At 39.0% G+C, this 25,068-nt stretch overlaps 1 protein-coding gene across 1 annotated transcript in view; it reads left to right on the forward strand.

Moving 5' to 3' along the window:
• Positions 1 to 1,711: 1,711 nt before the first annotated feature.
• The window catches only part of SUCLA2 (succinate-CoA ligase ADP-forming subunit beta), a 49,384-nt gene continuing 26,027 nt past the window's right edge, over positions 1,712 to 25,068 (forward strand). Inside the window, exons 1-4 of the mRNA XM_060079710.1 lie at positions 1,712 to 1,826; positions 8,449 to 8,629; positions 18,227 to 18,326; positions 18,521 to 18,683. Coding sequence (XP_059935693.1) covers positions 1,737 to 1,826; positions 8,449 to 8,629; positions 18,227 to 18,326; positions 18,521 to 18,683 — 534 coding nt within the window. The 5' untranslated portion in view covers positions 1,712 to 1,736. The remainder of the gene's footprint in view (positions 1,827 to 8,448; positions 8,630 to 18,226; positions 18,327 to 18,520; positions 18,684 to 25,068) is intronic.

Genomic DNA, 25,068 nt, shown 5'->3' on the forward strand with positions numbered 1-25,068 from the left:
GCCCTTTAAATAACTGGCCTTGGACTCAGACGGTTGGTGGTACTTGGTAGCTCAACTACTGTGTCTACTGTCAATTAAAAAGAGCTGGCTTGAAAATAAGTATAAGCTCTATGCGTATCTGATGGGATAGCTGTTCCTAACAGAAACCAGTAGGTCTCAATGCTGGGTTTTGGGACATTATCCAGATTTTATTTGATTGGTTAGATTGGGCAGTAGAAAGGTGGAGCAAGAGACATCTGAACTGCTAATGTCTGTTTCCCCTCTTCCTGTTTCTAACTGCACAAAATATCAATTAGTGATGAAAGGAGACTTGAGGTCAGTCCCCGCATGAGTGTCAATGAAACAATAAAGTCTTTAAGAAAGTCCTACCTTTAAGAACTTAAGAGATTTGGGTGGGGGGGAAGGGGGGATGCAAAAAGCTCCTTTCCATTCCCTAATTCAATAGGCTGCTTGTTTTAGATTCACTTTTTCTTTGCACAGTGCTGTTCTGTGGATCGGGTCACTGTGCATCAGAGGTAGGTGCCAGAGCCTGGCTACTGTCTGTCAGCAACGCCCACTTACTCTTAGGTTAAGATCTTGCCCACAGAAATTGCTTTGACACATTTTAAAGCTCGCTGTTCAGAGCCGAATGGGCACCCAGTCATTTGTCCAGTGGTCAACTCTTTGGTGGGGCACATGTCATCTCAGGGTTTTCCATGCACAATGTGTGCATGTGATTCACCTGCAGAACTCTTACAGATGCCCTGACTCCACTCCTTAGATGGGTTCTGGTGAAAGTATTTTTTTAAAAAGCTTCCCAGGTGATTCTGATACTCCTCTGGGTTGGTAATCTGGATAGCGAATGTTGCCCCCCATTCCACTTACCCAAGGATCAAGCCATCATCAGCCACCGGAGCCCCAGACACATACACCTCCTCTCCTGGGTGTGCCCCGAGGGGAATTCAGGATGGAGAAAAACAGGAAGCATTCTGTGCTCTGGATACTGGTCCTAGTTAGTTAAGATGCATTTCTGAGGAATAATTTCAATGAACCCAGATCCTTGCATCTTCCCATACCTAGAAAGGCACTAAAATCATTAACTTGAGATGTCTGCTCTTTGTGATTAGCAGTGATCCTTCTATGTTCGACTACATGTTTTTTTTTCCCCACCAAAAAACTCCTGTACAACCTGGCTCCTCCCTTACCTTTTTGGAGCAGTTCCTCAGAGCTGAGAGGCTGTCTCCCGGCAACAGTTCTCAGTAACCAGTGGCTGAGCATCTTCTCTTAGAGGGCAGAACCGCTCTGTTTTACTCACTGCTGTATCCCAAAGCTCAACTGCAGTGTTTGGCACAAAACAGACATGCAGTTCTTATTTTCTGAATGAACCCCATCTTAAAGAGATGAGGCACCTGAGGCTCAGAGAACTTAAGATCATACAGGTGGTGGCGCTGGTCGTCTCTCTATTACATTTAGCTAGGAAAACTACAGGTTGCTGAGCGATGGCAGAAGGTCGTATAATGAGGCTGCAGTGAACAGTTACAAAGGTCAAAGTTTGCTCTACGCCCGCCAAGCCCAGCTTCTCAGGAGCAATTCCTGCTTTGCCTGCCCGGGGCGAGCAGCCTCAGCAGAGTTAACCCGAGACTCCGCCCCATGGGCGGGGCCAGGGGCGGTCCGCGTGTCGGGAGCCCCTGCGTCGTCCGCAGCCTAGAGCTTCTGCGCCTGCGCCTGGCGCCCAGGAGCCTGGGTCGGACTCAGAAATGGCGGCCTCCATGTTCTACAGCCGGCTGTTGGCTGCCGCCACCCTTAGGAGCCACGGGCCCCGGACGGCGCTGCGGGCCGCTGCCCAGGTATTGCGGCCCAGCCTGCCCTCGCTTTGAGGGTCGGCAGGAGAAAGGGCGAGGTGGGGGACTGGCTCCTGTGGGCGAGGTGTGAGGGGATCCGGGGCCCGGCTCGGGGTCACTCCGCAGTCGGTGACATTGGGTAACAGGGGGTGCCCCGCCGGGCCGGCGGGCGGCTTGCCCGGGAGTGCTGCCCGCCAGGACTGCGAGCGGACTCTTGTTTGCGCTTTTCTGCTCCAGGCTTAAGTCTGCGAGGAGCTCCAGCATTCTGGCGAGGGCTGGTCACCTAGTCACTGAGGGGGGCGGCGGGGAGCCAGGGTGGGCTCCGTGTGGAGAGGTGGCGGCCGGACGCTTTCTCCTGCTGCTCCAGCGTCCGGCGCGGTGGGCCGAGGTTTCCGCGGCCCCTCTTTGGGGAGGGGGAAAATGCCCTTCAGATGTACTCTTGTGTCTCTTGGAAGCTGTCACACGTAGGAGTGGCTTCACAGAACCAGCCGTGCTTGCTGACTGGCCTTTTCTGGGACGAGGCCGGGAAGTGTCCCATCTCCCCCAAGTAGTGGTGTACTGTTCTGTTTAATAGCGGTAGTGACATGATGTTTACCAGCTTACCAACTGGGGAAATAAGATAGTCTTTTTTCATTTTTGCATGGAATATAGTATGATAGACGCAGGGTGTGTGTGTGTGTGTGTGTGTGTGTGTGTGTAAGGGAGCAAGGGCTTGTGTGCCCGTAGGGTGTGTGTGTGTGTGTGTGTGTGTGTGTGTGTAAGGGAGCAAGGGCTTGTGTGCCCGTGGCACAGAAAGCCAAACTGTCAGGGGTTGTTTGCAGCAAAGTAAGCGTTTATTTGCAGCGCGCCAAGCAAGGGAGTGTGAGACAAGTCACAAATCCACTACAACTTGGTCTTTTGAGTTAGGAGTTGTTTTTAAAGGGGAAGAACAAAGAAGCTGGGATTAATCATTGGCTTGTGTAATTTCTGTGACATTTCTTAATTCTAGTTACAGAGGGTCAGGTTGTCTCCTGTTTATGGTTCTCTGGCCAAATGGTCCATGGCTTGGGGGCCTATTAACTCATCTTGCCCTGGAGAAACAACCTGAGTTTGTACTTTAATGATGGTATCTGCAATAGCAATTTTAGTGCATTAATGATGTTATCAACACAGCAATTTTAGTCATCTGACTCTGGTTGATTGGTGTTCAGTTAACACAGGATTGAAGTTGGAGGGGACAAGAAAGGGAATAAGCTTTTGGGTAGAGAGATTAATCATAAGTTCAGTAAGGGAACTTGGTTGTAGGAGGGCTCAGTTGGAGCATTTATTGTAGGCCAGGAACTGTGCCAAGCATTTTACATGTAATCTCTCAGTAGGCTTTTCAGCGACACTGTAAGTCAGTTATTAATTTCCGCATCATTGATGGAGAAACCTTGGCTAAGAGAACGAGTAATTTGGTCTAGGTCACCAAGCAGGTGAGGTCATAGCTGAGGCTTAATTCCAGAAGTGTCTGGCTCTAAAACCTGTGTGCTTGAATCTGCTTTACGTTTTTTCCTAGAGCATAAGAATTAAACAATTCTTTCCAACATTGGCACTGATAAATTTGTGCAAGGGCATGATTAGCTTCCTAAGTCAATTCCAGAATTTTAGGTTGTGTTCTGAAGTAACCTCAGACATGCCATAAATGAATTGATTTAGACTTTTTTTTTCTTTTTAGAACTATTCATACTTTCAACCTAGTGAATTCTGTGAGTTTGCTTCCTAATAGGAGAAGTGATTCTTTTTTGGCCTTGAACTTCCCTCTTATGGGTCTTAAAGGGGGCTGTCTAGTTTTTAGAAAATGAGACTTTGGTGAACAAATATGTTTCCATTCTTAACATTGTCTTTATACTTTTGGAAATTCCTTTAAAAGTCTTTATCTCTCCATATAGAGATGCTTATTATATTGTCTTAAACACCTTCTCTTCCACCCTCACATTAAGTAATATAGCTTTAGAGTTTGGAATCACCTTAGTCTAACCCCTTGCTTTTTTTTTAAATTTAATTTTTGTTTTATATTGGAGTATAGTTAATTTACAGTGTTGTGTTAGTTTCAGGTGTACAGCTAAGTGATTCAGTTATACACATATCCATTCTTATTCAAACTGTCTTCCCATACAAGTTATTACGGAATATTGAGTAGAGTTCCGTGTACTATACAGTAGGTCCTTATTGATTATCTATTTTATATATAGTAGTGTGTATATGTCAATCCCAGTCTCCTAATTTATCACTCCACCTCCCCCCCACCAACGTTTCCCCTTTGGTAACCATAAGTTTGTTTTCTGTGTCTGTGAGTCTGTTTCTGTTTTGTAAATAAGTTAATTTGTATCAATTTTTTTTAATTCCGCATTTAAGTGATATGATATGGTATTTGTCTCTCTCTCTGACTGAGTTCACTTAGTATGATAATCTTTAGGTTCATCCATGTTGCTGCAAATGGCATTATTTCATTCTTTTTTATGGCTGAGTAGTATTTCATTGTATATGTGTACCACATCTTCTTAATCCATTCGTCTTTCGATGGACATTTAGGTTGCTTCCACGTCTTGGCTATTGTAAATTGTGCTGCAGTGAAAATTGGGTCTAACCTCTTGCTTTTGTACATGGGGACGTAGAGGTGTAGGGCCTAAGGAATCTTGTTCAAGGTCACCCACTGAGTTTAGCAAATTCTCTTAAACATTTTGTTTAGTTCTCTGACCCTTTTCTAGTTTCTCTGTCTTTCGTCCAGTGTATATTTGGTAAAAATAGTTCAAGTTAAATAATTTAAGGTATCTTCTTGTTTGTTGTGAATCATACTCCCCAGTAACTACATTTTCCCACTTTTGACTAAGTATTATTTAAACTAGGTATGTGATTGGATAGGTGGTGGGGTAGGAATTTGGCCAGGAATTTGTGGCCTTTTGGCAGTAGGAATCTTCTAAGTGATAATATCAGGAAAGAAAAATACTTAAATGTGGGAATCTTTGTGATTATGCAGTGATTTGTATTACCACCATAATTCACAGCTGATGATATTTCAAGTTACAACTTGTAGTGGTGCAAGGAAAGGATTATCAAAATATTTCAGATATTTAAAAAAAACTTTAAAGTGGTATAAAAAACTATCAGCAATACCTTATGAGTACTACTAATTATTTGTAAATAAAGATATTTGAAAATAGATGTAGATATTTGAAAGAAACCATAAAAATATACTTAGAGTTTTGCATCATGGATTTATCCCCAGCCTTTTTTGGAAAAATTTCAAACTGATAGGTATGTTCCAGCCAGTACATTGAACACCCATATTGCCTTCACCTACATTAAATTTATGCCACATTTGCTTTATCTTTAAAAAAATTATATGCTATGCAGTCATATAATTTGTATACATATGTATGTATGTATAAATTATATTCATTTATTTTTGCTGAACCATTTGAGAGTAAGTTGCAGGTATCATGGCACTTCTTCACCCTTAGATGTTTCAGTGTATGTCTCTTAAGAATAAGGACATTCTCCTAAATAACCACAATATAGTTATCATACTTAGGAAATTTAAAATTGCTGAAATACTTATGTCTAGCATATAAATCAGATTCATATTTCCCCAGTTGTCCCCAAAGTGTCCTCTATAAATGTTAGATTTTTTTTTTTTAAACTAGGATCAGGCCTCTATGGTATTTTTTTCTGGTCTGTCCAGCTAATTAGGTGCCACCTAGTGATTGTGATTGCTCTTATATGTGTTGCAGCTGTTTATTTATACATCTGTGAACTCTGTGGTTGGCCTCATTCTTTATGTGTCCCTGGTACAGTGTCTGGTATATAGTCATTCAAAAATGTTTCAGTGTATGACTATTTTCGCCAAGCTTATGCTAGGTACTCCCCCTTCCCCCCTTATTTTTATTATTTTGAGGTATAGCTTATGTACAGCAAAGTGCATAATTTATGTACAACTTCAGTGGATAGCTAGATTAATTTTTATGTATGTGTCCATCTGTGTAGCCACCATTCAGATCAAGATATACATACAGTGTTTTTAGCCCTCAGAAGGCACTCTCTTTACCAATACTTACTAATAGAAGGTAACCACTTATTCTGATTTCCATCACTGTATGTTAATTCTGACTGGGTCCGAACTATATAAAAAGAAATCATATAAGTATGTATTCTTGTGTCTGTCTTCTTTCCCTTAAAATTATATTTGTGAGATTAATCCATTGTTTTGTGAGCAGTAGGTTTTTTCTTTTTTGCTCTGTATTATTCTATTATATTAATATACTACAATTTACCCATTCTTCTATTGATGGGCAATTCATTTTTTTGTCTATTATGAATAAGCCTGCTATGAGCATTCTTATATATGCCTTTTGGTAGACTAAGCACTCATTTCTGTTGAGTGTATACCCAGGAATGGGATTTCACAAGGTAGATGTATACTGAAGTTTGAGAAGTTGTTGGTTTTTAATATTAAAGTGAAACTAAATCAGGGAATTGAGCTACCCAAGAGAGATGTTATCCAGGATTTTAGCTTACCAGATGAATCAGAAATAGCTTGCTATTCTGTGTGATTGATTTGTTAGACTAGTGGTTCTCGTGCTGTAGCGTGCTTAAGAATCAGCTGAATAACTTTTTACAAGTGCAGATTTCTTGTGGCCCAATCCAGAGGCTCTGATTTTGTAGATGAAAGGGGGACCCTGGAATCTGCATTTTTAGAGGCATTCCCAGGTAATTTTGATGCAGACTTTTCTCTTTAAGAATCAGACTGTTTTGTATAAGATTTCTTTCAATTCAGTTCTTACGATACTGTTTGGTATGTACGATGTTTCAGTATTCTGTATTCTGTGTGGAGATAATGGGAATGTATGGGTGGATAACACTTAAATGTGTGATTCCAGTGCAGTTTTCCAAGGCTTTCATAGCACTTAATTTGTTCTACATATTGCCATATAAAGTTGATAGGATTGAGGAGTTTGAAAAAAGGGAGGGAGGTGTTTCTGTGTGTTGTTAATGATAGGCTAAGACTAGGCTCTAACTTAGTGGAGCTTTGGGACCATAGATGCTAGAGATCTTTCTGATTGCATCCTTCCTTCAATAGTTCTCATTGTTGTGGCCTTGCCACTGGTGGCTGACAGCTCTCATACTCCTTTGTCTTTCAGCAGTGACTTATTCAGCTGGTAGAGGGACATCTTATTTCTGTTTCCTACTTATTTCTTTTTGAAAAAATAATTCTTACTCAGCTCTACTGAGGGATATTTTAGTGGAGAAAACTCCTCCAGCTGTATAAAATAGCACTTCTTATTTTTTTATTTTCTGTCTCCTTACTCTTATTACTACTGTTTGATGTATTTTGTTTATTGTCTGTGCCTCCCCCTACCCCCGACACACAAATACACAGTAGATTGTCAGCTTTAGGTGCAAGGGTTTTGTTGGGTTCACCTCACTATTTCCAGTGTCTAGGTGCTCAGTAAGTTTTTGAATGAATGAACGTTCTATGTAGATTGAAAAAGAGAAGTTTGTAGGGCATTTCTTTCTTGGAAATTTTCGCAGTCCAGTTGTGAAGGACATACACCTGAACTGGGTTTGTAAAGGAGACACCAGTTAAAGGAATCATTTAGAAGGAATGCATTAAAGATGATGTTGCAGATTGGTTCTCTGAGCTGTAATTTGCAGACTCTTAGATGGAGAGTGTCATGGAGGAAGTTTACTAGAAAGTGATCTCTGGATCAACACCTGCGGGAGAGTGAAGGAAGGAGGACTGAATAGAGGGAGTCATAGAACTGTGGTGCAGTGCATTGGGGACCTCTGCTCTTCCTATGGAAGGTCTGCAGCTAGGATGGTCCTGAATTGTCCCAAGTTGGGGTGAGGTGCCAGGTCTTTACATCCTTCCCTTAACCCTCATTGGCCAGTCATTGGCTGCAGGCTGACAGTGGGAAAGGAGGTATGACTTAAGGCAGGGAGGCTCCAGTGAGGGGACTCAGCTGAGACCTGTCAGCTGCCAACACTCCCAGCAGCTGGGCTATGAATGCCTTGGTCCCAAGGGAGGATCTGGGCAGCACACCACAATGTGCACTACAGATGAAGTAGGGGTTTTAGCTTTGAATGCACAAAAGCTTAATGGTACCAAATCATTCAGTTATATCTAGTGTCAGGCAATTTGTTAGGTTCTGGAGGAATGGTGGAGAGAAGAAAGATGGGAAGGATTTTTGATTTGGTGGAAATAGGAGATTGGTTTTAGATCTGCGAAATTTGGCATGAGGTAGAAATGCTCTGTAGATCATTAGAGATATGGTACTAAAGCTCAAATAAAAGATAAGGACTAGAGGTGATGAGGAAATAGTTAAAAGTGCAAGGGTAACATTTGATATTAGCTAGTAGATTAGCTCTTAGTTTTGTGTTGTAATTTACTCTGAATATTATATTATATTATATTATATGATATAATATATATAATAATATATATAATAATATAATATAATATAATATATATTATATGATGCCTTAATATAACAATTCTGTTATAGTTTTGAAGAACGGAGTACTCTAAATAAATTATTTTCAGAAGGTGTTTTTAACAAGAATTACTGCCAAATCACTCTCTGTATAAATGTGTCCCCAATTTCTCTAGGTTCTGGGAAGTTCTGGATTATTTAACAACCATGGACTCCAAATACAGCAGCAACAGCAAAGGAATCTCTCACTACATGAATACATGAGTATGGAATTGTTGCAAGAAGCTGGCGTCTCCATTCCCAAAGGACACGTGGCTAAGTCACCAGATGAGGCTTACGCAATTGCCAAAAAATTAGGTACTAAATTAACAAAAACTTATGCCATCTCGACATGGGATCTTTGATAAGATACGAACTTTACTTTTGGTTTAATAACAACTTTTGGCTTTTATTTTATATTTAAAAAATAAGTTTTATTAACATAAAAGAGAAGGTGGAACTTATGATTGTTGGCATCCTAAAATTATTATGAGATTATTCTGCGCTCCCGTAGTGCTGATAACGTAAGAATCAAAGCTTCGGGAAGCTGAAGTCCTGTTTTTATATGCTATAATTATGGGGAAGAAAATTCTGGCTGTGATGATTCTTCAGGGAAATGGTGACAGAAAATCTTACCTGTTTATGTGATTGTAAAGGGAGGTCCAGTATTTCTCCTGTCCTTTTTTTGGACGTGAAAAATAGAGAGCCAGAAGGGGGAAAAAAGAAGTTGAGCATTAGAATATAAGCTCTATAAGAGCAGGGTTTCTTTGTCTTATTTTGTTCACTGATAATATCCCAATCTCTTAGAAGAGGGCCTGACACTTAGGTAATCAATAAATATTAATATCGTTAAATGAATTAAATAGTTGCCTATGTTTATTAGTAGATTATTTTATTGATAACAAAAACCTTAATAGGTTTTGTTAATTTATATTAATCTTTTAATTATAAAATAAATTTTGAGTTTGGAAAGTGTGCTTCACTTTATCTTTTTAAGGATTTAATAAGAACATGATAATGAGTAATGTAATAGCTATACACTGCATTTTCTTAGTAGTAATATTTAAAATCCCAACAATTTTATGTAGATTACCATAATTAATCTCTTTTTTATGTACATTTGATTAATATGGCTTTAAATGTGCTTTGGTGGAGATTTTGCTTTTATTAGTTTTTCAAGAAAGATGTGGAACATTTTAAACTTTAAAATTGTAAAAGTCTTCATCTCTATTTGTACTTATTTGTTTCTAGAATGGGTTTTTCTTTCAAAAGTGAGAGCATGTAGAAGATAAGAAAGTTGTCATATATTATATGATATGTTTTTGAATGAGGTAGGCTTGATTTCCTTGACATGGAAGCATGATTTGTTTTTAAAACATCTTTATTGGAGTATAATTGCTTTACAATGTTGTGTTAGTTTCTGCTGTATAACAAAGTGAATCAGCTGTATATATACATATACCCCCATATCCCCTCCCTCTTGCGTCTCCCTCCCACCCTCCCTATCCCACCGCTCTAGGTGGTCACAAAGCACCGAGCTGTTCTCCCTGTGTGATGCAGCTGCTTCCCACTAGCTATCTGTTTTACATTTGGTAGTGTATATATGTCAAGGAAGCATGATTTTTTTTTTTTTTTTTTTTTTGCAGTACGTGGGCCTCTCACTGCTGTGGCCTCGCTGCCACGGAGCACAGGCTCCAGACGCTCAGGCTCAGTGGCCATGGCTCACGGGTCCAGCCGCTCCAAGGTGTGTGGGATCCTCCCGGACCGGGGCACAAACCCGTGTCCCCTGCACCGGCAGGCGGACTCCCAACCACTGTGCCAGCAGGGAAGCCCCGGAAGCATGATTTTTTTTTTTTTTTTTTTGCGGTATGCGGGCCTCTCACTGTTGTGGCCTCCCCCGTTGCGGAGCACAGGCTCCGGACGCGCAGGCTCAGCGGCCATGGCTCACGGGCCCAGCCGCTCCGCGGCATATGGGATCCTCCCAGACCGGGGCACGAACCCGTATCCCCTGCATCGGCAGGCGGACTCTCAACCACTTGCGCCACCAGGGAGGCCCTGGAAGCATGATTTTTAATTTACAGTTTTGTTTATTGTTAATCAGAGAAACAGGTTTTTTTTTTTTTTTTTTTTTCTTTTTTTCTTTAAGGACTGATGGTTTTATTTATTTAGTACAGAATCCCAGGAGTGAAACTGCTGGCTTGAAGGGCTTATACATACTTACTTACTTACTTAATTTATTTATTTAACATCTTTATTGGAGTATAATTGCTTTACAATGGTATGTTAGTTTCTGCTTTATAACAAAGTGAATCAGCTATACATATATCCCCATATCTCCTCCCTCTTGTGTCTCCCTCCATTCTCCCTATCCCACCCCTGTAGGTGGTCACAAAGCATCGAGCTGATCCCCCTGTGCTGTGCAGCTGCTTCCCACTAGCTATCTGTTTTACATTTGGTAGTGTATATATGTCCATGCCACTCTCTCACTTCGTCCCAGCTTACCCTTCCCCCTCCCTGTGTCCTCAAGTCCATTCTCTATGTCTGGGACTTTATTCCTGTCCTGCCCCTAGGTTCTTCAGAACCTTTTTTGTTTTTGTTTTTTTTTTTTAGATTCCATATATATGTGTTAGCATACGGGATTTGTTTTTCTCTTTCTGACTTAATTCACTCTGTATGACAGTCTCTAGGTCCATCCACCTCACTACAAATAACTCAATTTAGTTTCTTTTTATGGCTAAGTAGTATTCCATTGTATATATGTGCTACATCTTCTTTATCCATTCATCTGTCGATGGACACTTAGGTTGCTTCCATGTCCTGGCTATTTAAGTGGTGCTGCAGTGAACATTGTGGTACATGACTCTTTCTGAATTATGGTTTTCTCAGGGTTTATGCCCAGTAGTGGGATTGCTGGGTCGTATGGTAGTTCTGTTTTTACTTTTCTAAGGAACCTCCATACTGCTCTCCATAGTGGCTGTATCAATTTACATTCCCACCAACAGTGCAAGAGGGTTCCCTTTTCTCCACACCCTCGCCAGCATTTGTTGTTTGTAGATTTTTTGATGATGCCCATTCTGACTGGTGTGAGGTGTTACCTCATTGTAGTTTTGACTTGCATTTCTCTAATGATTAGTGATGTTGAGCTTCCTTTTATGTGTTTGTTGGCAATCTGTATATCTTCTTTGGAGAAATGTCTATTTAGGTCTTCTGCCCATTTTTGGATTGGATTGTTTGATTTTTTGTTATTGAGCTGCATGAGCTGCTTGTAAATTTTGGAGATTAATCCTTTGTCAGTTGCTTCATGTGCAAATATTTTCTCCCATTCTGAGGGTTGTCTTTTGGTCTTGTTTATGGTTTCCTTTGCTGTGCAAAAGCTTTTAAGTTTCATTAGGTCCCATGTGTTTATTTTTGTCTTTATTTCCATTTCTCTAGGAGGTGGGTCAAAAAGGATCTTGCTGTGATTTATGTCATAGAGTGTTCTGCCTATGTTTTCCTCTAAGAGTTTTGTAGTATCTGGCCTTCCATTTAGGTCTTTCATCCATTTTGAGTTTATTTTTGTCTGTGGTGTTAGGGAGTGTTCTAATTTCATTCTTTTACATGTAGCTGTCCAGTTTTCCCAGCCGCAGTTAATGAAGAGGCTGTCTTTTCTCCATTGTATATTCTTGCCTCCTTTATCAAAAATAAGGTGACTCTGTGTGTGTGGGTTTATCTCTGGGCTTTCTATCCTGTTCCATTGATCGATATTTCTGTTTTTGTGCCAGTACCATACTGCCTTGATTACTGTAGCTTTGTAGTATAGTCTGAAGTCCGGGAGCCTGATTCCTCCAGCTCTGTTTTTCTTTCTCAAGATTGCTTTGGATATTGGGGTCTTTTGTGTTTCCATACAAATTGTGAAATTTTTTGTTCTAGTTCTGTGGAAAATGCCATTGGTAGTTTGATAGGGACTGCATTGAATCTTTAGATTGCTTGGGTAGTATAGTCATTTTCACAATGTTGATTCTTCCAGTCCAAGAACATGGTATATCTCTCCATCTATTTATATCATCTTTAATTTCTTTCATCAGTGTCTTATCGTTTTCTGCATACAGGTCTTTTGTCTCCTTAGGTAGGTTTATTCCTTGGTATTTTATTCTTTTTGTTGCAGTGATAAATGGGAGTGTTTCCTTACTTTCTCTTTCAGATTTTTCGTCATTAGTGTATAGGAATGCAAGAGATTTCTGGGCATTAGTTTTTTATCCTGCTACTTTACCAAATTCATTGATTAGCTGTAATAGTCTTCTGGTAGCATTTTTAGGATTCTCTCTATATAGTATCATGTCATCTGCAAACAGTGACAACTTTACTTCTTCTTTTCCAATTTGGATTCCTTTTATTTCTTTTTCTTCTCTTAACTGCTGTGGCTAAAACTTCCAAAACTGTGTTGAACAATAGTGGTGTGAGTGGACAACCTTGTCTTGTTCCTGATCTTAGAGGAAATGGTTTCAGTTTTTCACCATTGAGAATGATATTGGCTGTGGGTTTGTTATATATGGCCTTTACCATGTTGAGGTAAGTTCCCTCTATGCCTACTTTCTGGAGGGTTTTTATCATAAATGGGTGTTGAATTTTGTCAAAAGCTTAGAAAAACAATCCTTTTTATTCAGATTACAAGTAAGCTTCTTTGTATTCAGCAAAAGCCTTATGTAAATTCATACTACTTTTGCTGAAATTTTTGTTAATTTATGGTGACTTGTAGTTTGAACTTGTCCATGGTAAAAGATGTACGTCATTTTAACCTTTAAAACGCTAAGTATGTTAGAGGCTCTTAAGGATCAAGGCTAAAGAAAACTCATGATTGTATTTCTGTAGTATTTCTTGCAAAGACACTTTATTAACTACCTTCTTGAGATTCAATCTTATATATATGACCTAAATGTTAATTTCTAAAGAAGACCCAGCTAAGTAAGAAGGAAAATTTGGAAATGTAATTGAGAAAGTATAAGGTTTTCTTATCCTACCCTTCTATCCTTAAGGATGAATTTCAGACCCTTGACTTTGTTCTTTTAATTTTGTTAGTTTAATCTCTTGAGTGATGCATATTTTGTTTACCAGTTCTTTCCTTCTTAATAATGCTGAAGGCATAAAGTGTTTTTCATACCACTGATTAAAGGGCCTGATGTAATGAAGTCAGTCAGTGAAAGCCAGTATTTCTTTCTCTATTTCCAAATTATTATAATTGGTTTTCTTAATTTTCCATATGTTTTCTCATTTAGTCAAATTTCACTATTTTGTCAGAAAAAATAATTTGTATACAAACTTTTTCATAAAACGAGTAGGATTTATTCAGATGCCAGTCTCTTGATTTCTTTACTCATTGTAAAAATCTTTAATGATTTTTAGCTGTAGAAAAAGGAATAGTTAATATGTATAGGATATACTGTAACTGTGAGTATTTCTGGCAAGTTCTCTGGAACCAGGACTTACAGGTAGTAAGCAGCAGGTAGGCAGTTCTGATTTTCAGCTCCTTGAAACAGAAGGCATCTTGTTTATCTAGAAAGTGTGTCTTTGTCAAAGAAGGCTGCAAATGATGATTGTAGTATGGGAGTGGGATTAGTGACTAATAAGGACCTTTAAATCTAGAGGAGCAGAAATACTACTTTTTAAAAGATGTATTTCCTAGCTACTTTGAGGATGTTGAGACAGTTTTTTTTTTGTGGTGAGTCATTAATATCAGAAGATATTGATTATGAGATATAATTGCACAGGGTGTGATATGAGGTGCCCTAGAAATACACCTGGTTCTTTCCATCTAGCTAGCAATTCCCAGTGCTGACTTTGGCTAATTTTTGCTTCTCAGTTAGTGAAAAATTCATAAAATGTTAATTCCCATTTATTTAAAAAGTCTTACCTCATCAAGCAATATACTAGGGCATAAATGCATTACAGGTGTGGCAAACTATTGCTTGTCTTTGTGGGTAGCAAGAGAAGCTGAGTTAACATGGGGACTGGGGCCCCTGAGCCCTATAGCTGGTACCTCCTCCCAAAATAGTTCTGACCTCTTTCCCCAGTATTCCCTACAAATTCTGTCGTTTTCTGTGTGTGTCATGATGTGATAAAAGTTGGAAAACACTGTCCTGGAGGCAAGTTCTACCTGTTGTGAATAACTGAAGTTAGGGGTGGAAAAATGGTTAGAAAGAAATCTAATTCCAATATTTTAAAAGACTGTATGAGTCCACAAATGAAGGTTGATGAGCTGGAAGATCATGGAGAAGTTTCTGGAATGGATTATCAAAGGGATGGTTGTTAAGCACAGAGAAATGAAGTAGTTATAATTTGGGGTCAGTTCTAAGAGCAGATTCCCACCTCCTTCTTGTAGTTACAAGAAAATATGATTTCAGTAAGGCATTTAGCAGAGTTCTTATGATTTCCCTATGGACTGTGGAAATATAGTTTGGATTCTAGTATAGTTAACGTAGAATTTTTCTCTGGGTGAATAAACATGCAGAGGGTGTCAATTAATGAATGTCAGCCCAGAGGGAGATTTCTCATGGCATACAGTAGGACTTTGCCTTTTTTTTCCTTTTTCCATTGTTTTATTAGATGACTGTAAATGAGGAATGCTTACAACATTTGTGAATGACTAAAGCTAGGAGGGATGGTGAATATATTTTAAAGACAATCTTGAGATCCATAAACTATCTTGTCTGGCTAGAGCAAAGGGCCAAATCTAGCAAGACTGATTTGCTCATTGTTGTATCTACAAGTCCAGCACAGTATCTGGTATGTAGATGTAACTGTTGACTGAATTAATGGAATTGAATAAAATCTTTGTTTCAGTCAGTTGTCCTCAGATTTATCTTCTAATTCTTCTCCCTGTCTTGATAGTTGATGAGATTGTATGTCATTACTTTTTTTTGTTTGTTTTTCTTTTTATTTTTTTTAAAAAAATTATTTATTTATTTAGGCTGTGTCAGGTCTTAGTTGTAGCACATGGACTTCTTAGTTATGGCATGTGAACTCTTAGTTGTGGCATGCATGCGGGATCTGGTTCTCTGGCCAGGGTGGACCACCAGGGAAGTCCCTGTGAAGGGCTTTTTTTTTTTTTTTTTTTTTTTTTTTTGCGGTACGCGGGCCTCTCACTGTTGTGGCCTCTCCTGCTGAGGAGCACAGGCTCTGGACGCGCAGGCTCAGCGGCCATGGCTCACGGGCCCAGACGCTCCGCAGCATGTGGGATCCTCCCGGACCGGGGCACGAACCTGTGTTCCCTGCATTGGCAGGCGGACTCTCAACCACTGCGCCACCAGGGAAGCCCAGGGCTTTTTTAGAAGGAATTTTTGAAGAATCATCTGTGCCCTAAAGGAGTTTATTTTCTTAAAAAAAGAAAATTGACACTTTAGGGAAGAGCCTTCTGTCTTATAAAATGTTTTTGAAAAAATAGAGCTTCATTACTCTTACGTAATAGCTCAGTATGTTAAGTTCCCAGCTTAATTAATAGGAATGTTTGAATTTAGCCCAGCAAAGCACCAGTTTAACTGTTGTCCATTTTTACATTACATTTACACTGTTTGGATTATAGGTATCCTTTTTGGAGATAAATGAATATTGCTGAAGTACTAGAAAACTGACTTGACAGGTAACCAGAAACAGGTAGAATGACTAGTGGCTGCTCCTTTTAGTTCGGGCATGAACTCTCTAATTTGCCATAGTCCCTGAGGCTACCTGTTGTCTTCTCAGTAAGAAAATTATTGTTACTTTTAAGGAAATTTCTAAACTTTCTCTAATCTTCATCTGATATTAGTTGTGGCACTTGGGAATGGTGGGGACTGTGGCAAATTAAAATGATGTCTTGTGTAAACAAGGCACTTGTGGTCAGTTCTAGTTGCAGGGCCCAGGATTTCCAGTTCTGTGTTTCTCAAGAGCAGTGGAAGATCTAGATTCATAAGAATTCTCTTGATTTCTAAATGTTCTTTTATTTATCATTCAGAAAATATTACGTGCTAGGAACCCTCCCAGGACCTTGCAAACATCAACAAACATAACAAAGATTCTGCCCTCCTGGAGTCTATATTTTAGGGGGGGAGCAAAACAAAAATGATAAACATGGGAAGATTATATGTTATGTTCAAAGGTGATTTCTATGAAAAAAAATGAGCGGGCTAAGGGGGATTGGTCATGGGTGGGCAGTTGGCAGTGTTAAGTAGGGTGATCAGGGTAAGTCTCATGGACAATTTAGACTTAAAGAAAAACTGGAAGGGAATGAGGACCTTTCCCAAACGGATACCTGGATGAAGAGTATTGAGGGAGAGAGGGAGCATCAGTGCCAAGTCCTAAAAGAAGGGAGGAACATGCCCAGGAACAGGAAGATTAGAGTTGCTGGTGTGGAGTGAACAATGGAGAGGGTGTGATGCAAAGGGCAAGGGTGCTGGGGGATTACACAGGGCCTTGAGGCCATTGTAGGGACTCTGGCTTTAACTCTGAGTGAAGTGGGCATTGAGTGCAAGGTTTTAAGTAGAGGAAGTTATATGCGTACTTTGGCTGCTGCTTTGAGAATATTCTTTTGGGGACAAGGGTAATCTAGATGAGATGTAATGGTGGCTGGGACCAGGGCCTAAAATGGAGGTGATGAAGAGTGGTCAAGATTCTAGATACATTTTGAAGGTGGAACCACTATGATTTCCTGACTGAATGGATGTGGAGTATGAGAAAGAGGATTTTTTTTAAAAAACACTGCCTGGACTGATTCATAGGGCTGTCTTCTGACTTAAGTGTACATCTCCAATGTGGACACATTTATATCATTAATTTTCTAAACATTTTGTAGTAATTGTTTAAGTGTTAACTTTTGGTCATTTCTTATTTGTTTGATCACAAACTATTTGTTACCTCCTTGATCAGATGGGAGAGCCCTCTTGTTCAGCTTGGTATATGCGCATTAGGGAGTGGCCTTTCCCCAGTAGTAGAATTCCCATCTTTAGCCTATTCAGATACACATTTATGGAGTGGTGGTTATATCCCAGGAACTGCTTTGTGCTAGGGATACAACGAATAAGACAATGTCCTTAACCCTGACCTTAAAGGTTAATTGTTTTTCATAATGTAATATTGGTGTTACACTGCTAGTATTGGGCAAAATACAATGAGAAGCGACATGAGGAGGCTTTGAAATTCTGCCTGTCTCGGGGGACAGAATGCCCCTCTAAGATGTATTGCTCTGGGTCATGAAGAGTAGTACCTAGGCTTAAACAGCTAGTTGGGTAATTTTCTTCAGCATGTTAGAAAGGGGAAGAAAAGAGAGAGACCAGTTTACCTGTTAAAGAAGAAAAATTCAGAGTATTTCTTAAAAAATGTTTTAAAGACTTAGAAGTGTAACATTCTAGAATCTTTTGATAAACATACCTTAACTCCTAATAGTCCTTCTCACAACAGTACAGCTCAAGAATGTGTATTAACAGGACTTTCTGTCAGTGGGACAGTGTGAATTGGTATCAATAGTGGCACTTTCCCTGAAAGTCATTGTACATTTCTACTCAAAGCAGCATTTATAATTCAAATTGTCATAGTGTAGTAAGTTTACATATCAATAGAGGGAAGAAATTGTTAGGAAGACATTTGACCCTCAATTTTGTACTTTTAGTACCTTGCAAAGTACTAGATATTTAAAGTATCAAGGAAAGGTAAAATTATTTTCAGTATGCTTTAAGAAATGGCTTAATATGAGTGGCTCATTTTTTTAAGTTTGTGGGTCTTTAGGTGGTGAATGTTTTAGTGTTCTAATCTAGAAAATCTGTACATGGAATGCCTCCTTTTTTGACTTTGTGGGTAAATGAGACTTTACTATGTTTAATAACACTGCTTAATATGTGTGTTTAATAACAAAATATTGTGTGTTGCTTGCTGCCCCATACTTTGTATCTAATAGAAGTGTTTTTCTTCTAGGTTCAAAAGATGTTGTGATAAAGGCACAAGTTTTAGCTGGTGGTAGAGGAAAAGGAACATTTGAAAGTGGCCTCAAAGGGGGAGTGAAGATAGTTTTCTCGTAAGTTACGTTTTACACATACAAACATCATTATTAAAGAAAACAATGTATATTTGTAAAAGATGCCCCTTATTATTGAATTGATTAAAAATACTGAGATTTAAGTATTAGATGAGGTAAGATTTTGGCTGTCATGTGCTTTTATTTTTCTCAGTTGGAGGAGAAAAGAGTTAGAGTTCTTTTTCTTATTTTAGTCCAGAAGAAGCAAAAGCTGTTTCCTCACAGATGATTGGGAAAAGGTTGTTTACCAAGCAAACAGGAGAAAAGGGCAGAATATGCAATCAAGTATTGGTTTGTGAGCGAAGATATCCCAGGAGAGAATACTACTTTGCTATTACAATGGAAAGGTCATTTCAAGTGAGTAATTGTAGACATGATACATTTAGGATGATCTTATTACATTCAATTTCAAAAGTTGATTATTATTTCTATTTGTATGGGAAGGGTTAAAAAGGTATGGTCCATAATCTATTTGTATATGTCATGGGAACAATATTTTTATGTCATTTTTAAAAACCAACATGATTAATGCCATCAAACTTAATACTATAATATTGTGGTAATAAAAACTGCAGGCAAAACCATGCTGAAATAAAATCCACAGAATTTCCAAATTGTTAATTTGCTAAGAGCAGCTTAAATCATTTCTGATTCACCTTTAGATTCCATAGACTGAGAAAATAACTTCTAGCATAGTAAGATATTCTAACCAAAGAGAAAGTCTCTAGAACCGCTAAGAGAATGTGTATCCCTGGCTTCATCTTTTTCTTTTTCAACCTCTTCGTATTTTTTATAGTTTGCAGTTTGTTTCACAAGAGGATTTGATACTTGGTAAGTTCAAGGATGGCATTCAGTAGCAAACAGTATGCTTCTAAGGAGCATAACCTTATTCTGCTCTGTTCTCTTTATGGAACTTAGAATGCTAGCAATGAACTTAAGGCATCACATGAAGAGAAAATTCCTTCATAGACCTAGGGCTTGGAAAGGGCATGGACAGTGATTTTATGGTGTAATTATCTGGCTTTTTGAGTGCATTGGTTAACTTTTATGAGCTGAATCTGTGTAGTAACTAGCTTGTCTTTTGAAGCAGGCTGGTACATATTTGGTAGCCCTAGTCAGGATTTAATGTAGAACATCACTAATTACATAATTAGTAATGTAACAAAAATTTTAAGGGGTCATGAAAATGTTTTCTTATATAAAACAGCTTTTTAAAAAATAGCTGTTTTCCATATTGTGATTTTTTTTACAGTTAATTAAGTTTTCTTTTAATGTTTGAGTGATATTATAAAATATCTTTTGTAACTTTGAATTTTTATAAGAAAGTATTTTTCAAGGTATAACACTAGATGGTAGTAAAAACCCACTAAGAATATAAGATTAAAGAACATTGTTTTGTTCCTAAGTGATGTCTTTACCTCTGTAGGTTTCTTTATGTGATAGAATTTAGTTTTGTAAGTTACTTTAGAAATCCCATGACAATAACCTTATATATTACAAATATTTGCAAAAATTATGTTTTTACAAATTCATTTATTTTCACTACATTTTCTTTTCCTTTTCATTGATGTTATATATCAACATCTATCATTTTGTTAGTTATTAATGTTTTTACTTTCTGTATAGCCAGGAACAAGGTATATTTGCCTGGACAGTTTAAGATATGAGTCCTGTAATATTGCACAGAGTCGCTCATCTTGATTAGAATAAATGTAGCAAACTGAATATGTGTTATTAAAGATATGTATATAACACAGTGAATATATTGTATTAAAGATATGTTAAAGCATTAGGAAAAATGATCAAATTTGAATTCATTTTAAGAACTTGAATTTTTGCAGAACTCTGAGTCTTATTAAGGAAAAATGTTTTTATTTCATTTGCACAAGTAATATATAGTTGTAATAATTCATGCTAAAAATTCAATAGTACTAGTTGAACCATCTGGCCAAAGACATTGTAATGTGCTTTGATGCTATCATACTAGTCCAATGTGGAGTTGGTTGGTGTTACTTTTTGGGGTAAAAAGAACTATTTTGGGAATCCCTCTGGACAGGTTCCTATTAAACAACAAAAAATAAGTCAGCTATTTAAAAAGAAAAGCCCATTTTTTTTTTTTTTTTTTTTTTTTTTTTTTTTTTTTTTGCTGTACGCGGGCCTCTCACTGCTGTGGCCTCTCCCGTTGCGGAGCACAGGCTCCGGACACACAGGCTCCGCGGCCATGGCTCGCGGGCCCAGCCGCTCCGCGGCATGTGGGATCTTCCGGGATCGGGGCACGAACCCGTGTCCCCTGCATCGGCAGGCGGACTCTCAACCACTGCGCCACCAGGGAAGCCCGAAAAGCCCATTTTGATTGAATTAAAGTCATATGCTTAGGACTTAACTGATTTTTTTTTTTTAAATATGCGGGCTTAAAAATTTATTTATTTATTTATTTATTTTTGGCTGCGTTGGGTCTTGGTTGCTGTGTGCAGGCTTCCTCTAGTTGCAGTGAGCATGGGCTACTTTTTGTTGCCATGTGTGGGCTTCTTATTGTGGTGGCTTCTCTTGTTGCAGAGCACGGGCTCTAGGTACGCAGGCTTCAGTAGTTATGTTACGCGGGCTCAGTAGTTGTGGCGCACGGGCTTAGTTGCTCTGCGGCATGTGGGATCTTCCCGGACCAGGGCTTGAACCCATGTCCCCTGAATTGGCAGGCGGATTCTTAACAACTCCACCACCAGGGAAGTCCAGGACTTAACTGATCTTTGAAAATTGCTTTTGTTGCTTATCTGTTTTCAGAAGATGAATCATAAACTCTATTGGTATTCTTTGTATGTATTTCATCAGGAAGCCTGGGCAGATATGTACCATGGGGTTGACATGCCAAAAAAAAATCAATTTAAATTCCTATTCTGTGTTTTGGTACTTTTTAAAAATCAGATTTCTTAACATTTGCCCAGTGCCTGTTGGGAACTTCTGGGCTGAGACAAATCTGATTTAACAAATCACATTTGCTGCTTTATTTTCCTAGTAAAACATTGCAGTCTGCTGTAAATGAATGGTACGTTTAACTGTGTCAGGTTTTTTTTTTTTTTTTTTTTTTTTTTTTTGCGGTATGCGGGCCTCTCACTGTTGTGGCCTCCCCCGTTGCGGAGCACAGGCTCCGGACGCGCAGGCTCTGGACGCGCAGGCTCAGCGGCCATGGCTCACGGGCCCAGCCGCTCCGCGGCATATGGGATCCTCCCAGACCGGGGCACGAACCCGTATCCCCTGCATCGGCAGGCGGACTCTCAACCACTTGCGCCACCAGGGAGGCCCAGTTTTTTACTTTGCTTGGATTAAATATAAAATGTGCTGCGAGAATTCCAAATTTTATTTTCCATACTTTTCTTAAAAAGAGATATTTATTTTAAGTGGCCTCTTTGTCATATGATTTTAAATTCAAATCCATTTTAAGGCAAAACCTTTTGCAAGACCAACAAGAAAAGAGGATTTAGGTTAAGAAGGTGAAAATAGCATTATTAATTTATTTGAAATTACAGTTCTTTGCTGGAACTTAAATTTTTCTGAAAGCTTATTACTAAAATTTAAAAGTTAAAACCAAATCATTTAAACAGAAGCACCAATTCATTCAGCAGTCATGATCATATGCAAAAATACAGTCATTGTTTTAACTGATCTCTATTTTATTTACCTATGTAAGCTTTCTTCTGACTAATCGGCTATAAATTTTGGGGTTTCTTTCTAGTTGGTCAGGGAATTAGTACAAAGAGAATTTGTTCACTTTCTTTTTTTTTTTTTTTTTTTTTTTTCTTTTTGCGGTATGCGGGCCTCTCACTGTTGTGGCCTCTCCCGTTGCGGAGCACAGGCTCTGGATGCGCAGGCCCAGCGGCCATGGCTCACGGGCCCAGCCGCTCCGCGGCATATGGGATCCTCCCAGATCGGGGCACGAACCCGTATCCCCTGCATCGGCAGGCGGACTCTCAACCACTGCGCCACCAGGGAGGCCCTTCACTTTCTTTTATATATTATTTCTTATGTATTTTTTTTTAGACTTTTCTCTAACTTATAGCGAACTCTTGGAGATCTAATCATTACTTTAGTGAGAAACTTTTTTCCCCCAGTAGTGCTGCCTTTTATGTGGCTTTTCACTTCTCTTATCAGTAGGTATGAAAAGAAAAGGACAGTAAAACTAGAATAAAATGTTCAAATACTTTAAAAGTTTGTTGATTCTACCTTTTCAGTTGAATAAAATTGTATTTGGGGGTTATCTGTAGATTAATTTACTTATATTATACTTCAATAGCATGACAGTAGATTCAATTATCTATATTTTACTTTAATAGCATGACAGTAGTTGATAGATTCTTCTTAAATCTGAGTTTTTTCCTCTCTCTTTAGATCTCTGTAAAAGCTTATAATTTTGAATTGCCTTTCTAGGGAGGAAATGAAGAATACCTTTTCATTTGAAATTTATAGAGAAAGTAAAAATTAGACTTTAATTTCAAACATTTCCCTTGACTTAAGCTTGCCATTGTTCTCTTCTTTAGTCTCAGAAACGCACAATGAATTCTTCTATTAAATTTTTTTTGTGTTTGTTGCAGTGAGTTCTGACACCAAGTAACCAGAATTGAGCCAGACTTCACAGGTTAAGGGCACAGTCCTCCACATGACTGCCCTCACTTCAGACATCAGCCTCAAGTTTAGGGGTCCCCAGGTCACCCTCACTTCTGATGAGCTGGCAACAAGTTTGGGAATTCCTAGTACCCCTCAGGTTCCATAATTTGCTAGAATGACTCACAGAACTTAGGAAAATACTACACTTGTGATTACAGTTTTACTATTGCCAAAGGATACAAATCAGAACCAGCAAAATGGACAGATGATGCATAGGGCAAGGTCTGGGAGAGTCCCAAGCATAAAGTTTCCATTTGCTTCAGGGATGTGTCACTCTCCTGACATATTGATATGTGACAATACACAGAATATTGGCAACCACAAAAGCTCACTGAGTTTCTAGTCGAGTGGTTTTTATTTTTTAAATTGTGGTCAAAACATAGAATATGAAATTTACTATCTTTAACAGCTTTTATGTGTACAGTACAATAATGTTAACTTTGTGCATATTGTACAACAGATCAAGGACATTTTCTTTTTTTTTTTTTTTTTTTTTTTTTTGCGGTATGCAGGCCTCTCACTGCTGTGGCCTCTCCCGTTGTGGAGCACAGGCTCCGGATGCGCAGGCCCAACGGCCATGGCTCACGGGCCCAGCCGCTCCGCGGCATCTTCCCGGACCGGGGCACGAACCCGTGTCCCCTGCGTCGGCAGGCGGACTCTCAACCACTGCGCCACCAGGGAAGCCCAAGGACATTTTCCATCTTGTGAAACTGAAACTGTATATCCATTGAAAAACACCTTCTCCTTTATCCCTTCCTCCAACTCCTGGCAACCACCATTCTTTCTATTTTTAAGATTTTGACTCTTTTAGATACCTCATATCAGTGGAATCATGCAGTATTTGTCTTTTTGCGATTGGTTTATTTTGCTTAACCTAATGTCCTCAAGGTTCATCTATGTTGTAGCATATGTCAAGATTTCCTTACTTTTAAAGGCTGAGTAATATTCCACTGTATTTATGCACATTATTTTCTTTATCTTTCATCTGTTGGCGGACATCCAGGTTTCTTCTGCCTCTTGGCTATTATCAATAATGTTGCAGTTAACATGGGCGTGGAAGTATCTATTTGAGGTTCTGTTTTCAGTTTTTTTGGATATATACCCAGAAGTGGGATTGCTGGATCATATATTGAAGTTTTTGAGGAACCTCCATACTGTTTTCTACAGTGAGTCCACTATTTTACATTTCTACCAACAGAGTACAAGAGTTCCATTTTCTCCACTTTCTCATAAACACTATTATTATTATTATTGACAGAAATTATCCTAATGGGTATGAGGTAATATTGTGGTTTTGATTTGCATTTCCCCAATGATTAATAATATATTGAGTACCCTTTCACATGCTTGTTGGCCATTTGTATGTTATTATGGACTGAATGTTTATGTCTTCCCCAAAATTCATATATTGAAGCCTTAACTGCCAATGTCATGGAACTGTGTAACTGCAAGAGTTTTGAGGTGCATGCTAGAAAAAGGTGAGATTGCCATGAAAAGACTTTTAAAGTTGATTCTGGTGAGGACTCAGAAAGAAAAGAGTAGAGATACAGAGAAAGCTTCCATCTTCTTAGAGATTATATAAATAATCATGAACAGAATGTTGGTAGAAGTACGGATGGTAAAGACCATTCTGGTGAGGTCTCAGAAATGAAGAACATGTCTTTGGATGGTGCAAAAAAGATGATCCTTGTTGTAAAGTGGCAAAGAATTTGACTGAATTGTATTCATGTTCCAGTGTTTTGTGGAAGGTAGAACTTGGGAGTGATGACATTAAATATTTTGCTGAGGAGATTTTTTTAAACAAATTTATTTATTAATTTAAAAAATTTTGGCTGCTTTCGGTCTTCGTTGCTGCGCATGGGCTTTCTCTGGTTGCGGGAGCGGGGGCTATTCTTCATTGCGGTGCACAGGCTTCTCATTGCGGTGGCTCCTCTTGTTGCAGAGCACCGGCTCTAGGTGCGCAGGCTTCAGTAGTTGTGGTGTGCAGGCTCAGTAGTTGTGGCTCGTGGGGTCTGGAGTACGGGCTTAGTTGCGCTGAGGCACATGGGATCTTCCCGGACCAGGGCTCAAACCCATATCCCCTACA

Source organism: Mesoplodon densirostris, chromosome 17 (assembly GCF_025265405.1).
Source record: "Mesoplodon densirostris isolate mMesDen1 chromosome 17, mMesDen1 primary haplotype, whole genome shotgun sequence".
In the NCBI taxonomy this organism is placed as follows: domain Eukaryota; kingdom Metazoa; phylum Chordata; class Mammalia; order Artiodactyla; family Ziphiidae; genus Mesoplodon; species Mesoplodon densirostris.